Source organism: Bombus huntii, chromosome 5 (genome assembly GCF_024542735.1).
Source record: "Bombus huntii isolate Logan2020A chromosome 5, iyBomHunt1.1, whole genome shotgun sequence".
In the NCBI taxonomy this organism is placed as follows: domain Eukaryota; kingdom Metazoa; phylum Arthropoda; class Insecta; order Hymenoptera; family Apidae; genus Bombus; species Bombus huntii.
In genome coordinates, this window is record NC_066242.1 from 18,376,774 (window position 1) to 18,393,420 (window position 16,647).

General features: G+C 40.8%; 1 protein-coding gene across 6 annotated transcripts in view; it reads right to left on the reverse strand.

The window, feature by feature from the left end:
• The window catches only part of LOC126865548 (protein phosphatase Slingshot), a 75,011-nt gene that overhangs the window by 14,941 nt on the left and 43,423 nt on the right, over positions 1–16,647 (reverse strand). For all 6 annotated transcript variants that reach the window (XR_007689588.1, XR_007689589.1, XM_050618182.1 and 3 more), the window contains 2 exons: positions 14,627–14,805; positions 9,705–9,770 (listed from right to left, as the gene is read on the reverse strand). Coding sequence is in view for 4 of the 6 variants with exons in the window: in XM_050618182.1 (XP_050474139.1) it covers positions 9,705–9,770; positions 14,627–14,805 (245 nt within the window). In the remaining 2 variants the exon portion in view is untranslated. The remainder of the gene's footprint in view (positions 1–9,704; positions 9,771–14,626; positions 14,806–16,647) is intronic.

The window sequence follows — 16,647 nt, forward strand, 5'->3', positions numbered from 1 at the left end:
AATTTAGCACTTTTAAGAGCAGTAACTAATCGAAATTCCTAACTAAGGAGTTCATACCGTACAGGTTAGCTGTCTATAAGTTGTAGGTCCCAGGTTTTACGTTTATGATCTAAGACTGTTTTAGGTTTAGGACAATCGAACGTAACCAAAAACTACGATGTATCGATGGAGACGTAAATAAATAAATAAATGTACAGAAAACAAAGAGTTAATAAGCGAGACTGGTGGGTTGTTAAATTTTTGCTCAGAGTCGTTCATGAAATTCATAATTTACGAGTAAGCGAGGTCGATCATTTTTTGTAATCCTTCTTAGAAATCTGTGCACGCATAATGCCCGAACAACGAACAATCATCGGGTGCGATCATAAAATACGTGGAACGAGGAAAATCATAAAGCACGTTGTTTCGTGCTCCGATCGTCGAAGGAAATTCGTCGTAGCGTCGTAAGGAGGCTATAGAGTAATTCGACCGAGTTTCAAAGCGTTGCCGGACTCGTTCTTCGTGTTTCGCAGCGCGAGAAGTTTGCGGGCGCGTCGCAAAAGTGGAACAATCCCGACCAGAAATAATCGTGCCGGCCCGTTGCTAAAAGAATCGTGAAAGTCGCCAGCGATCGGCTTCTCCGCTGTTGCCGATCGTCACTTTACAATGGATAACGGGTCGCTGAGCTTTCGCGTGTCGCGATAACGAGAGACGATCGAGCGTGGTTATCGAAAGTGAAGCAGCGCGTTCGGAATATGTACACATGTGTATCACATTGTCTCGAATCGTTTCGAATCGCGTCGAATCGTTTCGAATCGTCTCGAATCGTTTACAATGGTGGAGAAAGCATCGAAACCACTTAACTCAGAAGTGATGAAACATCTTTCCAATACTGCCGTACTTTTCCTTTGTTTCAGATCTAGACCGAATGTATCAGATTCTTAATTACCGATAGCTATTTTAAAAAAAAACCTAACCATCTCAAATTAAGAGCGAAAAGTTAAGTTAGGCGGCACGACTAGTACTACCGAAATCGTAAAATAAAATTAGATAACTTGTAGTTATTTTTCTGAAAAAATAGACATATTTAGTACATATTGCGTCTTAAATGAACATGCAACGTGTACTGGCGCAATTCTATACTTTTAGGACCGATAGTTGCTATCTTAATCGCATATACTTTATAGTTATAGAAGATTAAACAGCCGAGTAAAGCGTCCATCGAGGAAGGTCCATCAGCAGCGACGAAACACACCGTCCGATCGCCTCGGCATGGCATGGCTATTCTCCCGGATCATCCGATGTAATGATCCGCGAATGGATCTAGATCGTGACAACGCGGCTTACGAGCGGTTATTCCGCGAAGCAGAACGAGCTGCGTGCACGATTCCTCGTGTTATAACCCTCCAACCTGTTCTATGTCGTAGTCACGACAGTGAAAGGAATAGAAGCGATTATAGCGTGACACGCGCGTTATTGCACACGGGGACGCGGCGAGAACAGCCAGTGACATCAACAATGCCTGTAGTCGCTGCATTAACTACCGTCGATAACGATCTACCCCGAGTCTCTTTACTGTCGAGGCAAACGCTGTACACTTTTCTCACCAGTCGTAACAAACCTGAGGATCGTCCGCCAGTCATTTAAAATTTAATCACTCGGTTACTCCATTCACGCTTCTATAGCGATACTCGTGACATCGAGATCATCGCTTGTGCCGATTTTATCGGGAATCAAAGAAGTCTACCGTACGAATAAATTTACCAACGTTTATCGCTTCTTTCTTCTCGAAACGAAACCCTCGACCGTTAAAAAGTATTTCCTGCGTCGACAGACCTGTAATAGATTTGCGTTTTTAACGAACAGAACACGAAAATTTATCCGACAAGAATCTATACAATAGGTTATTGTTAAACACAACGACGCGATCAATCGTCCGCACAGCTAGACTATACAATCGATATTTCAATTGAAACGCGGCAAACAATGAAACGGAAGTAATCATAACAGGATGATACTTTAGCAACACATCGGACGCAGCGGAAGAAAAACGTCACGATCGTTCGTCGTCATAGTTCAGCCACATACACGGCGATTGACACTCGTACAGGCAAAAGAATCCTCTCAATTAACAGAGTTCACGTGCGAAAGTTACTTGCGAGTAACGTTATTACTAAATGTTGCGATTGTCGTTTTTGCGAAACGTTAGTTAGATATTATCCAGTGTTAAATATATGTATAACGCTCGTATATAACATGCGCGTATTTTTCACGTATATCTGCATAGATATTTTAAGTGTAGAAGCATCGTGTGTTCCTTGCGTATTTAACTTGCATAAACATCCACAGTCTATTAATCAGAGCTGGTATACGCATATAGAGTAGGTACACGCATATACCTATATGCGTAGTAGACATAGACCACTATAGTGGTCACAGGAGGATGGATGAGCGCGAGTTGGCCGTGGTTGGCAGAGCCAGCCGATGGGCGTCGATCAACGACGATCCATTGTGCCGATCCGTTTTCATCGGCTGTCATTATCACTGGCTCGGTTCTGTATTATTCTGATAATACGACGTACAGCAACCTGTTGTTATCCATTGACGTCCGCCGCTTTGATAGGCGGAACCAGTTTCGAAAGCTGTTGCCGATTCACGCCCACCGAACGGTCTCCGATAAAAATCGTTCCTCTCGGTATCGCGCCTGATCGTGACACTGTCGTTTCACCGAGCCAACAAAAATCCTCGTTCGACTTATTTTTTACTTCTGAATGGTAGCGTAAACCAATTCGGCTCTATCGACGCTTGCTTGATAATTCTCTGATAATTCCATGTCTAGGAAAATTTCTAACAGAGAATCCGGTTAACAGGCTAATCAAACTGCACTTGCACGATTCAAAGTTCGTTCGCGCGATTTCTAATTGTAGGAAAACATCTGTGCAGATCAACACGATATCTCCAACAAACAAATTTCGACCATCTTCCTCCGGTGCATCTCGGCTCGAGTGACACGACCAGCAGTTTCCCGAATGAAGTTAGTTTCCATATTTTTTTCATGGACGGGAAACTGGCATGGTTCGTACGCTGGTCGCCAAGAGGTATTCGGTACGTGGCGTACCCGTGGCGTGCAGTGACGTACAGTGGCGTACAGGGACAGACACGGCGATTTCTCTGACAAAAAGTGAAAACGGCCAGCAGAGATCGGTGAACGCCACGCAGTATGAACGAGTCTCTCGCGATGACGTAAAAAGGAGACTCTGACGAAAGTTGCGTCTCGCGATATCACGCTGGTCGTCGAACCTATAATCGAATCGACAAAGAAGCAGCAACGATAGGCTCGGCCGAAGCTATGAAATCTCAGGTCCGACCAGACCAGATCGAGAATATCTAGTGGATGGAATATCGGTGGATCTTATTAGCGATGGAATCAAGTATGCATACGTACACGCATTGCAAGTAGCCTCGTGTTTATCTAGAAAGTTTCGAATAACTTACGAATAGTTTGAAAAGAGGAAACAATGACTTTAAAGCAGACTCGAACCTGCTCCGGACAAGAGAATTCTCTCCGAGTATCGCGAAGGAAAATATTTGTATCGCAACTGACTCGCATCGATAACTATCCATCTATATGGAAGTTGATCCCATCACTGGCTCCTTATCGTGGAACCAGGTGTCATTTCGTTGTAACGTCATCCGGCTGGAAACCGGTTCGAGACTCGCCAAGGTTCATTGATTCTTCGCTAATCCGAGAAGCTCTTCCTGCTCCGATTAAAAAGAGGATTCGGAAAGGGAAAGAAGAAAGTGGAGGAATAGTCGCGTTAATAAGTCGAGATACGATATAAAGAAGTCGAAGGATAAGAGCCGTAATCGAAATCGACGTTTATGGTTAATGAGAATCGAAGGTGGAACGTTTTGCATGCCCGAGAAAGAGGAACACACTTATCTCTGGACAGTCACCACGCCCAAACCTGTTAGTGGCGACCTGGAAACCGGCAAACTCGACATCTTTTATGCGCTGGCAGAATAAAAACCGGACTAAGGGGAAGCCTTCTCGGAGAAGTGGCTACCTGGATGCTGAACGATGAATAACGTTGCAGGAAACGCGCGAGATTTTCACGGCAATTTATGTACTCGATTTGCGAACCGTCTGTTACACGGTTACGCTGTTACACTGATATTTATTAATTGCCACATAGTTTGCCAGCCTGTTAATTCGAATTAGTCGAGAATGAGAAATACTGCGAGATTAAGAAGAAGATTAAGAAAGACTTAGATCTATAGCTCTATAGCTCTATAGCTCTATGGCTCTATAGCTCTATAACTCTTAGGAGTTGATAGTGAAATGTTTCTCGCGTATTTTTCGCCAAGTGCATGATTTTTATACGCACATTAACGATAATAGGTTTAGAGCTATAAGAGACAAATTTTCTTTCTACGACAGGTATACGGTTGCTTTCGACAAAAAGTTAATACCAACGTTTACTGAGATAAAACCGTGCTCTTCGTAGTACAGGGCTTAAGCGCCGACGATATTTCATTTCTTTTTCACTTACTTTCTTTAGAATATTTCACCGGGCTCTGGTGACTTGATCGCGTCATCTTAACTTCGTTGAATACATTACTCTAATAATCGCGTGTAAAATATCGTAAACAATATCTCAAGTTTAGTACAATGAAACAGCATTCCACAGCTACGTCGTTATATTTATCTCAAAGGTTAAAATTAGCAGACGTTAGGCCATACCTAAATAGATTCTCTTCTTTTACCGTTTCCTCTTCGATGCCAATAAAAACGGGGAAACCAACTTGTTCTAATTACGATGCTTATCCTGTATAATAAGCAACAGGATCGTTAAAAGTATCTGATAAAATTTCATGCCGTGTTTGCAGTTTGTTTAACGATCTAAGTAATTAGCCAACAATTTTCTACTCGTTTAGAGCCACTGCTAATTGCAGCCGCCATCGATACAAAATATTTGGTAGGAAATTAGACATTATCGGCGAAAACGAAGGAGAAAAAACGCCAAGATTGTACGGAATAGTTCTAATCGTAAAATTAAGCAAAAGCAAACTGGCTATCCTGCGGATAACTGTTAAAAGAAACTAGGCCGTCGTATTGGCGATCGTTTCGAAAGATACTCCACAAAATGTAAAATATATATTTATCGCAGTACGTAATGAAAGTAAGTAATCAATCCATGGTGAATATAACAAAACGATAATTATGAACTAGAGATTAAATTTATGAAATAACATACATCCGTTTGCTGGATAAAGAATACTTAAGTTAATCGAATGTTTAAATAATGCTTAAATAAATTGATAAAAAAAACAACTGGCATTAATCCTCTGTATCTAAGCTAAACCACAATTATCTATCACGAGGAATATTGCAAAACAGATAAAGCGCAGTTCTTACGATCTTTCTTTCTCCCTTTATTCTATAGTAAACGGTATTCCTTTCGCAGACGAATAATTATATTTAATAATCCAGAGATCCAGAAGATCTGAAGCGCCGATAAAGCTCGAATTACATTTAATGCAAACTGAAATTTAATTAACCGCGATAAAAATATAATTGAGGTCTACTTCGTGTTCGTTGAGAATTTTTACCAAGGCTTGGGATTTCTGTATGAATTGAATCTCAGGTAGAGTTAATTCAAATCTGTTCTGTTGGTTCGATGAACTTGCTCGTGACAGAAACGACACAAAATAACGCGTTGTACATCGATTCGTTGAAATTTCAGAAATTTCTTGGAAAGAATCTTAAGAATTCGAATTATCTTGTAATTTCAAGCTATATTCCCTCCATTAAAACGTGCTTTCGAAAACTGTCGAAAAATATATTAAAAGATATCAGACTAGCGTATACAACAACGACGATCCGAACAACTTTTCCCTTGTTCCTTCTCTACTTTCCTGCTCCGAGGAATCTCTTTCTCCGTCGACAATCTCGCTTTTGATTCGCGATACATTCGAAGCTCGAAATTCCTCGACGAAGCAACACTTTCTTTCTGTGCTGTCGCTCCGTTTATTCATAGATTATCTAACGTACCGATACGTACTATGCAGCATTGTGAATCAACGTGCAGCAGCGATAGTACAGTGAAAGTAGACGGGCCAAGAGAACCATAAGTCACCTGCCTTCGAGTTCGACGAGTCTCCTCCTTCACGATCGTTAATTACTTATGTAAATACCATCGCGAGGTGCGATAATTATTTATCCCTCGTTGACGTTCAATACGCCTCTCGATTCAACGTGTTTTCTTCTTACGAAACGATCTAACGATGTAATTTATGAAAATTTTAGGCGTAAAGAACATCGAGTCTCGATTCTAGCTTTTCCTCTTCAGCGACAGGATTATGCAGTGTTATGCGCATTAATTAAAATATTCTTTGCCTATTATTGTCTATTATTGGACCGGTTAACAGCTCGTTCGTGATTTATGTGTCAAGCCGTAGCGCCATGCCAAAGAAAAGTCGATGAGAACATCTCGGAAAGAGATCGATGCGTCCTATATCTTCCTAAAAACGTCCCGTTTTTATCTGTCGGATAAGCTAGCTTTTCAAACCAGCTTGATAAGTCATCGATCGTGGTACATCCTTGGCAAATCACAGTATATCTCTTACCGTTATTTGAATATGAATTTGGATAGAACTATGGCGTTTCGACCATAAACCGTGCTCACTACGATAACTCGATAGTAGTTAGATAGAAGTGCAGAATGGGAGTGGAGGACGTATGCGACCGATATACGTGGACAGATAACCGGGTTATTAAATCTTCTTTCGACCGATCTATCCATCGATCTCTTGTGCTTCCTTTCTTAAAAATAGCTCTAAACATGGCAAATTATAGCGTATTCCACATATTCCATATATTTCAGTATGTTTACAAATCCGATGAAGATTTGATTTATAACAGCGGTATATACCTGCGACTGATTAGTTAAAAATTGAAATGCACGATATGTCAATGAAAACTCACTGCAAATAACCGAACAAAGATTAAGTGGTTCGCCAACTTTCGTTTATCTTGTTTATGCAGACGATGTAACGATCGTCGATTTGTTTGATCGCATGGTTTTTCGATTATCTGTTCGAGCAAGATTGACTTGTTGCTGGAACTCGTTAAATATATTGACTCTTTAAATCTGTGCGGCGAAGAACTTCTCGGAGAAACATGACCCGTGGGAGAAAGTGCTAGAATTTGTCAGGCAAGTGTCTCATCAGCAGAGAACTTTCCTTACGAGTGAGTGAGAAATTATCGTCCCGGGATGAAATTACTTTTACGATCCATCCGATACGTACTTTTTTTCGTTACAATTCGACAATTTTCTCGTTCGTTTATTTAATTTTTTAATCCTAATAAAAACTGATAAATTTTCATTCGTTGTTAAAATTCTATCGAAAACGTTCGATCGAACGAGTTGCTGCTACTAATAATAACGTTACGCTCGATAAAACAGAGTCGAAAGTTAAAGCAGAGCATAACGTTTGTAGTAATTGGGGTGACAAGAACGCGAGTAATCTCGGGGTTGCAAAGTAGAATTATACAAAGTGACCACGCGACGCAGCGCGCCCATAAATGGCGCGGCCGGTGGTCCATGGTCGCGAGCAACCCCACCACGATGATGGTCGGGTCCAACGAGGCTTCTCCAAAAATAGGACGACGACAACATCAACGACGATAGACCGACGGAGTTCCCGGTGCCGTGACGAACTTCACGCCGTCTGTTTCCCGACAATAGATGCCACGAAGGTTGTTGCAACTTGTCAATGACGCTTTATCGTGTCCACACGAAGCCAACTGATTTTTCAAATCAACATGTTCTATACCAGCGAAAACTAAAAGTCTTTACGTTTAAAACGGTTCGTCGTTCTAAAGTTTGCAGTATCAACTTTAATATCGTTAACTTTGTTACACTGTCGCATAGCGACATAGCTTAAAGCTCAAAGACTATTTTACTTGAAAATTGTAAAACAAAAAAGATTCGTTCATCGGTAAATGATCGAATTATGGGTAATTTTCCGTCTCGAACTTTCATTTCCTGAAAATTTATTTTTCCCGGTCATTGTTTATAGCGAAACAATCGCAAGAAGAGAATTCACGTGGGCAGAGCAAGCGTGTTTTCACCCGCGCTGAAAAATCCGCGAACGGAAGAGGTTGGGCAGGTAAGAAAGTTCCTCTTCGTCCAGTCCTGCATAAAACAATTGCGATACCGACCAATTAAGCCACGGCCCACGCTTCATTTTTCTTTCCATTCAGTTCGATCCTCTTCCGCATCGATAGCATCTCGGTTGCGCTTCGATTCTTCTTTTCCAGCCTCCTGTCTCCGTTGACAAACGATTTTTCTTCGCCCAGATTCTGCGATCTATTCTAACAATAGGCATTTAACCATTATAAAGCTTCGCAAACATTTTACACTATTTTTTCTGCTTTCTTTTTTCAATGATGGATTGCACCATCAGAAATATCGTTGCAGTAATTTTATATAGAATTTTTATCAAACTGGCATTATCATTTCTGTTTAGTCGTAAAAGCATCCATAATCGACTCGCCAAGTCTATAAGGTATTTCTTTTCCAGACCACTAAAGCAACGTCGATCGAATCTTAATTTCTTTACTAAATTCCTAGTAACCCGTTGCCTGATATCAATTTAGGCGATATAATCTTCGTGGTAACTCTGTAGTTTAACTTTGATCTTGAGTCAAATCCACAAGGCTATAGTATAAAAGTACGAACAGTTCGGCGCAATTATTATTCTGTATGTACATACTATGATATAAATTCGAGGCTTCGTCGGAAAAGTTTATCTTCGTACGACAGTGAACTGTAGGAATACAGTAGGAATACAACAGGAATGCGCCAGGAATACACCAGGAATACAGCAGGAACACGGCAGAAATACAGCAGGAACGCAGTAGGAATATCGAAAAATACTAAAAAAGCAAAAGCGTACGTTCCATGGCTTGCCTGATAATTATGGATCTTACAATCTTAGTTGTAGCCTGTAGCTATGCAACGAGTGACTAAAATTACGATAAGATATAAAGCGCAAAAAAAAAAAGATCTGGTTGACAAAAATGGGATATTCAGTCGGAATAATCAAACAATTTTCTCAACGCTCACAGCTTAATTTACGGTTCCATGAAAACGTTTACTCTCTTTTTGAATGTGAATCGTGTTAATACGAATGGGTCTCTTGGCAAGAAAAAAGCGGAAGACACGTCTGCATGTGCAACAGGACTGCGCTTATTATTAGTTTCATTTAGAACATCGATCGCAGCCCGTACCTACGTGGGTCGAACCCTTTCATACGTTCTATCGACTGACCCTATATGTCTTCCGTGGGTGTCGCGTCGTGTCTCGGACCATCCCGTTGTAATTATACGAGGTTATTTATTAGTCACGGCTATTAGGTATACCGCGATGAGACCATTCCTCTTCAACCGAGTCGTTTATTTTCGAAACGGCGCGTGCAACTTTTCGATCGAATTAAACATTCTTACGATTACAATGAGAAATTGGCGAAGCTATTCGTAACCGCGACGAAACGGTCATTGCCAACGTGGTAAGATACAACTGCTAATAATAACAACGATCGTCCAACTCCAAGATGAAGGAATCGTTTCGTTATTTCGCTATTTTAAAAGACGGTTTAAGGCCACGCTTTTCTAATCACGGAGTATGAGCTGTAAAATATCGAAAAAATCGACTCACCACATCGCCTGTACCGATACTGGCTTGAAGATGTGCTGCGAACCGCAGACGCTGACGCTGAAGCCTCTGCAACGAAAAAAGAGAAAAAGAATCAGAACGCGTGCCTTCGGGAAGCATCGAGGGTCACACCATTCACCTTATACAGGATGGTCAGCCGATCGTATCGACGAGCTATTTTATTGCTCGCCGAAGCGGGCCAACTTCTCCGTTCTACGAAACTCGCTGGTTATTTTCGAGCAAGCTCGGTTGGTTACAGGTAACCCTCGTGCTTTGGAAACGCGATTTTCCTACACTGTAAAAGTTTCTGAAAATTGCGGATCCACTCGTAAAGTAAGAAATTTTGGACAAAATCGATAGAAGATAAGAAAATCTTCCAAGTCCTATGTTTAATCCTGTTTAGTCCTGTAAAATTGTCGACGAAGATGTATTACTCTTCTTTATTAGGCAAAAAAAAAAAAAAAGAAAAAATCGGGACATTTTCTTCGTTATGTGATACGTAATAATTCCTACGTTTCGTACCGAGACTTCGTTCGAACCTTTCAGGGACGTTCTACTTACCGAAGCAGGTGCTAGGGATCGTTTTTAAATGATTCGGGTATCGTCCAGAAACGTAAGAGCCAAAAGTTATCCCTCGCGTTGTGGTAAAGCCTTCGAGAATAAAATGTATTCCGTTCATAGTACGATAGGATGAAAATATTTCCCAACAAAACGAGAACTATTAACGCAAGAAAAAAAAAAAAAAAAAAGAAAAAGAAAAAGAAAAGAAAGAAAGAAAGAAGTGGGAAGGTTAGCATCTTAATAAATTCAGACGTCAATTATCTTTCTGCGCTACAGGATTAAATATCGTTAGAATTTCAAATATAAAATTTGCAATTACACGATTATATATAATATCTTTCTTTCTAATTCTAAACTAATAAATTCATTCGTTAAACCTGCGAAATGTAACTGTACGCAGCCTTGGTTTCAATTGTTAGCTCTCTGCTATTAATTGCCACTAATTATTAGCTTTATAAAATATAATTCATAACCAATTCGATTCATATACGATCGTTCGTAAAATCGTACACCGCAAAAACGAGTTTTCCAGTTTGGTAAACCACAACATTCAGAGCGCGATAGAAGCCAAATTACACGTTCGAATACTTTCAAGGAGTGGTAACACAGACAAAGAACGTTTTTAGAGTGAAAGGGCTTCTAAAGTTAGCCGTAGGTTGCTGCATGAGTATCCTAAAGCGGCGTACAATTTGCTCGTTACGTAGCTCGCAATGATTATGAAAGATTAACAAAGAGTCAGATATAATTCCGAGGTCACGTATCGTAGATCGAAGCGAGCGTGCAGTATTAAACAACGCACAACGGAACGGATCTCTGTCGCGTAAAAATAACTTTCGTATTAAAGTTGGTGCCATTTCCGGCGAATATCGCGTATCTATTTCTAAAAACGAACCAATGCAACCAACTAAGAACGCGTTGCTTTTCGTATATGCCCGTACTACGTACAATCTAGACTTCTATCTCGCAGAGAAACGGACGACATGCTACGAGATAGAGCGATAAATCGATTAACTCGTCTTCGGATTAAAACCGAGCACGATGAGTCGCACAAAAAAAAAGATCACCTCTCACTGTCCAAACATAACAACGCACGCTTTTTCACTCGCTTGTACCGTCTACTCCTTCCGATTGCAACTTTAAAATACTGTTTATTGCTACTTTAAAATGATTTCCGTCACGACAGCTCCGAGCCCTGATTTCCAAGTTGTAATCGTGGTCACGCGGTCGAGCAAACTCTCAACTCGAAATTACAACGGTAACGCAATTCCCCTCTTGCATCGCGTTACGACACGCGTTACACACATCCAACATAACCGTTAATTACGCATTATGTAAAGAGCGGAGGGATTCGTGCAAAATCGGTGACCAAGTGAACGTCACGCCGCCGCGTCGCTTTATTCCGACCAGAGGCACAAGTTCTCGACCGACGTTTCCGGGAAACCCATGTCGATTCCGCGATCAGCTTTCCCCGAGGAAACGGTACTGGTTCGTCATTACGGCCACGCACGCCGTTAAGAACGATACACCGAATTAATTTTACGGCTCGACGGGACATTCGTTCTCGATTCGTTTTGATCACTTTGACCACTTTCACCACTTGATGAATGTCAATTGCAAAAAAATTATCGGTCGAAAACGTATCGATAGAAAGACATATTGCTTCGAACGAGGGAATGTCAGTCTATGCAGTCGTCTATGCAATGTTAGAGGATATTTGACAACTAACGACAAGTGACGTTTCAACGTAAGCGAATTTTGTTAATATTATAATAGCCAATATTACCAAATATCGTAAGCAATGACTCTATCATTTTAAACAATAATCTTTTCAAGCGGCAAATCTCGTTGAATCTTATGAATTTTTTGTTTCTTATTCGGCAAGTACTTTGAAACGCAGCCATCAACGCTGTATATTTTTACGAGACTTGCTTTACGTTACTTTTGCCGTTTCTTAACTCGTACGATATCTGTTGCGATCGACGTTTTTAAACAAATCTTTCACAATTACCTTTGAAACTTCGCGCACGATACAAGCGATACACGATAATCGCTTAAATTCTTCGACCAACGACCGTTGCCTCGACTAGAAATTAATGGAAAAAGGACTTATCGAGCCACGTGCAAATTAAAGGAAGAAAGAAGGAAAAAGACTGCCGCGACGGCCGAGCGTTTATAGAAAAGGGGGAAAGAACGAACGGAGAAAAAGATGATACAAAAATGATCCACGACGCAGGAACGCGAGCTGACCGGTACTTGTGCTCATTTTCTTTTCGTTCTCGATCCTTTTCTGGCGAACGGCCGCCTCTTTATCGCTAATTTGCCGCGAATTGCTCGCGTGATTCACTGTCTCAAACCGTTTAGATTCGTTCTTGTGTAGGCGAACCGACTATATAGCATACTCGAGCAAAAGAAACACGGAGCAAACGAGAAGAAATTTGTCATCGTTAGTGGCTTTTGTTTCACCGAATGAACATGCTACGACGATGGTAAATTCCAAACTCCGTACACTTTGATCGTGAACATTTGCTTTTACTCGATTAGTTTTCCAGCGAGTTAATAATTCTGGCTATAATTACATACGTATATAACGATATATATGACATCAGAAAAATTATACAATCATAATTATTAATCGCGATGGGTGTTCTTGTAATCGAAGATTTGTTACGTCCCTTCGGTTCGTTAGTTGGTAGTTGAGCGAAGTCGAGAGTGAAGTAGAGTGAGAGTGAAAAATCAAAAAAATACAAAGTCGGAACGATATAAAGATGATCTCGTGCTATTGGAATTCGTTCAAACGTAGTTGCGTTTGGTATGATTTTCGGCAAGAGCATCCTGGCACTTTCAAGATCACGAAACCAACGAACTCTGAAAAATGGCTTGGCAATCGTGGAGCACGACCTTCCATCGTGACCTTGGTGCTCACCTGTCAAGCACCTTGCTGCTCTAACACGGCTTACGGTAACGCGCTCCATTTCCCTACAGCCGACGTACGTACGTACGTATGAGTCTCGTGCAAAAGAGAGCGGTGCTGACCTTCGCGTTCACCTTTCCGCTCCGCGGTAGCTCGAGCGGTGCGTTCGTTTCTCGATCCACGGCCCGATGTACCGTTTCGAGCCGCGGTTTATTCGCCTAATTACCGAGAGTTCGCATACGGCCGCATGCCACGCTAATGACTCACTGCCTGAGCTGAAAGGAACCGGACACTCGTACACGTATCTATACAGTACCGCGCAAAATTCTTCGATCGTTTAACAAAATGATACGTTTTGTCTTTTTACGAGTAAATATAAAAATACCTCTGTATGTCGGTATGTCTGTGTTATTGCGTCGACTTAATTGCCAAGTTGAAACGGCAAACGATATCGTTACTACGTGACAGACACGAAAATTAGTAATGGAAAGAACGCGGTTCCTATAAGGTTTTCTAAAAGAATGATCGGTTTCCTCGCCGTTGCAAGAAGGTTATCGCACATGGCCTAAGACTTTTCTACTATACTGCATAAACGGGTACGCACACACATGCATGAACACGCGTGAGACGAGCGGAGTACGACCGGTTAGAAAGTGGTCGGCTCACCGATCGGATACCTTATTGGCAGATTTTAGCGAGATCGAAAATCTCCGTTACGCATGGCAAGGCAAGCTTTTAATTGCGGGTTAGGCTGGCGCGGCGCAGCGCGGCGCGGCGCGGCGTCGAGTGATTTGTCCGCGCGCGGCTACGTCGCGTTTTTATTCGACGCGGAATAGAGGAATATCGAGCTGGAGGAGAAAGTACGGAACTATCTGCCGGCTGGAGCAAAAATCTGATAACCTGTAAAATCCGGCGTACTTTCGCCGTGCCTCCAACGAATCGGGAATGAGGGAAACTTACACAAAACCGTGTAGAACAGGCTATACACATACAAAACAGGATAAAATCATATACCGCATGTACTTACTTCTGTAACTAATTGAAAACATTCAGTAGCAATTTCTTTCCGTCATATCGACGTGCCTGTCAATCAACTATCAGATTTAATTTATTCCCAAGAGTTTATTTTCTTCGTTTCCTATCGTCTAGTTGTCTTACGCATTTCTATCATGCCGATATGTAATGCGTTTTCAAACTTCGATCTGTTAAATATCGATGCAATTAAAATACCGTCGAAAAAGACTACTCGTTTTGAACTTTGATCGAATAAATTTATTTAAATTTCACGTTGTAATTTATCGTGTAACTTGTGTGTGTGTGTGTGTGTGTGTGATTCGTTTAAACGAAAGCTAGGTAGGAAGAATGTATCGCGATGATTGGACGATAAAGTAGCAAGCAACGGACAGGAAGATAGCAAGAGATACAGGGTTAAATTCGAAAATAGCCAACATACCCGTCGCCGTCGAGAGTAATGGCAGTGTCGGCCAGAACCCGAAGTACAAGACCAACGGTCGCCCTAGCGTGACAATCGATACCAAGAAGGCAGCTCTCCTCCGCATCCTGCCTCCCAGTGCAGGATACTACGACCAGGTATCTCGTCCTTCCTGGATGCACTGACTCCAATTTCACCGCCTGAAATCAAAACGAACGTTACGAACGCCCGATTAAACTTCCGGTCAAGCACACTTCCAACTGAAAAGAACGATCGAACTTTGTCTTTTTATCGTCGATTCTCAAAGATATTTGCTAAAATTTTGTTTCGTATATAATTCTTTGGTAGCGAAATTAAATTCCATTGTTAATTCCGTCTTCGTTCGTTTTATCAAGACGTAAATCAGTAAAAAAAAAAAAAAAAAGAAAAAAAAAGAAAGCAAAACAGCAGTAATTTCTATCATCTATCATAGATATTCGTTTTTAGTCAAGAAAGGTATACTATTTAGATTTATAATTTAACTTCTTTTCCATCTGACAGAGCATAATAGAGTACGGACATGAAACAACACAAACTATAGACAGTATTTTTGCAACATTTAGGCCCAACGAAGAGCAAAGAGGAAACAGAAATAAAAATGTTGAGGGATTCTGGTCGGACCTTGTACACTTGACCAGAAATCGCAATCGCAAAGTCGCGTTTCGCGAAACACAAGTTTCCTGCAGGTTAATGACATCGCGAAGTGCGGTTGCACAACCGTAACGTTCCCAACCGTTTCCGCTTCGCCACTGTTTCCTGCTTCTATCGATATCGATATTAAACCCGACGTCTATTACCACTCTCTCTTTCTTTGTACGAGCTACGACTGATAGCGACTATAATTTCGTTGCAACAAGAGAAGAGAAACGGAAAAGTAATAACTGCGTGTCGAGATTTCTAAGAAATTCCTTGGGAACGTGGTATTAGTTACGACGGATCAAATATTATACAGAATAAGACGCGTTTGTCGTCTTGATGTTTCCGTTTGGTTAATAAGTTAATTTGTCGTAAACTATACGTACTTGAATCGATAAGTACCGGCGGAATTAATTATAAATCGTAATAATCTTACATTGTATATTGTGATAAACATGACTCTAGACGGAAATTTAATTTTCATTTAAAATGGGTAGAAAAATTGAATTATAATATTTTAAATCAATAGCTTCGGATATTAAGTAAACTGTTACTTATCGAGATATTAAGCAAATGTTTACCTAATATCCGAATAAATTTACCGAGTTAAATCCAAAGACCGAACATAGAAAAACACATAGAATTAACGAATATTTTACTCGGCTCGTTGTCTGAATGGAAATCAAGATCCTAATGAAGAGGAGGCGTTGAAATCTTTTTTCACTTCATAAAACGCATCAGTAAGTGTTCATGAATGGTAAAGTGCATGCATCGCGAACATAATACTGATTTGTCGGTCGATGTTAGCTCTGCGCATCCACTATAATCGTTTCTATTTAAAAAATTATATCAAATTTACAGTCGACTTACAAACGATATTTCAATTTTTAGAATTTCGTTTCCTACGGCTCTCCTTTTCTTCATCTTTTTTTTTTTTTTAAATAACACGCAGTCTAGGTTACATAACGCGTAAGACCTTTTGGGTCAGTCCATTAATTCGTTCTAATTAAACTAAACGAAGCGACGAAACGTAAAGAATCTCCGGGTACGGTACAACAACCAACAATCCGTAGCACTCTTTTTCTCATGAGCGTATAAATTTCTCGCTCTACGAGCGTTACAGTAATTTGTTTTTATTTCTCCTTCGAACAAGTTCAGCTTGCAATTCGCCGATACGACAGGTGTGTTTACGGTGATAAAATAAAATATTTCGTTCCTATAGTTACCGTAACCGTAACCGAAACCGAAACCGAATGTCTCGATTCTATCGCGAAGCTAGTAAATTCCGAATTTAGTGGATAAACGCGCTGATAAATATCGATCGTACATATCGACAGTTTCGCTCGATACTAGGCCCACAAACCTTT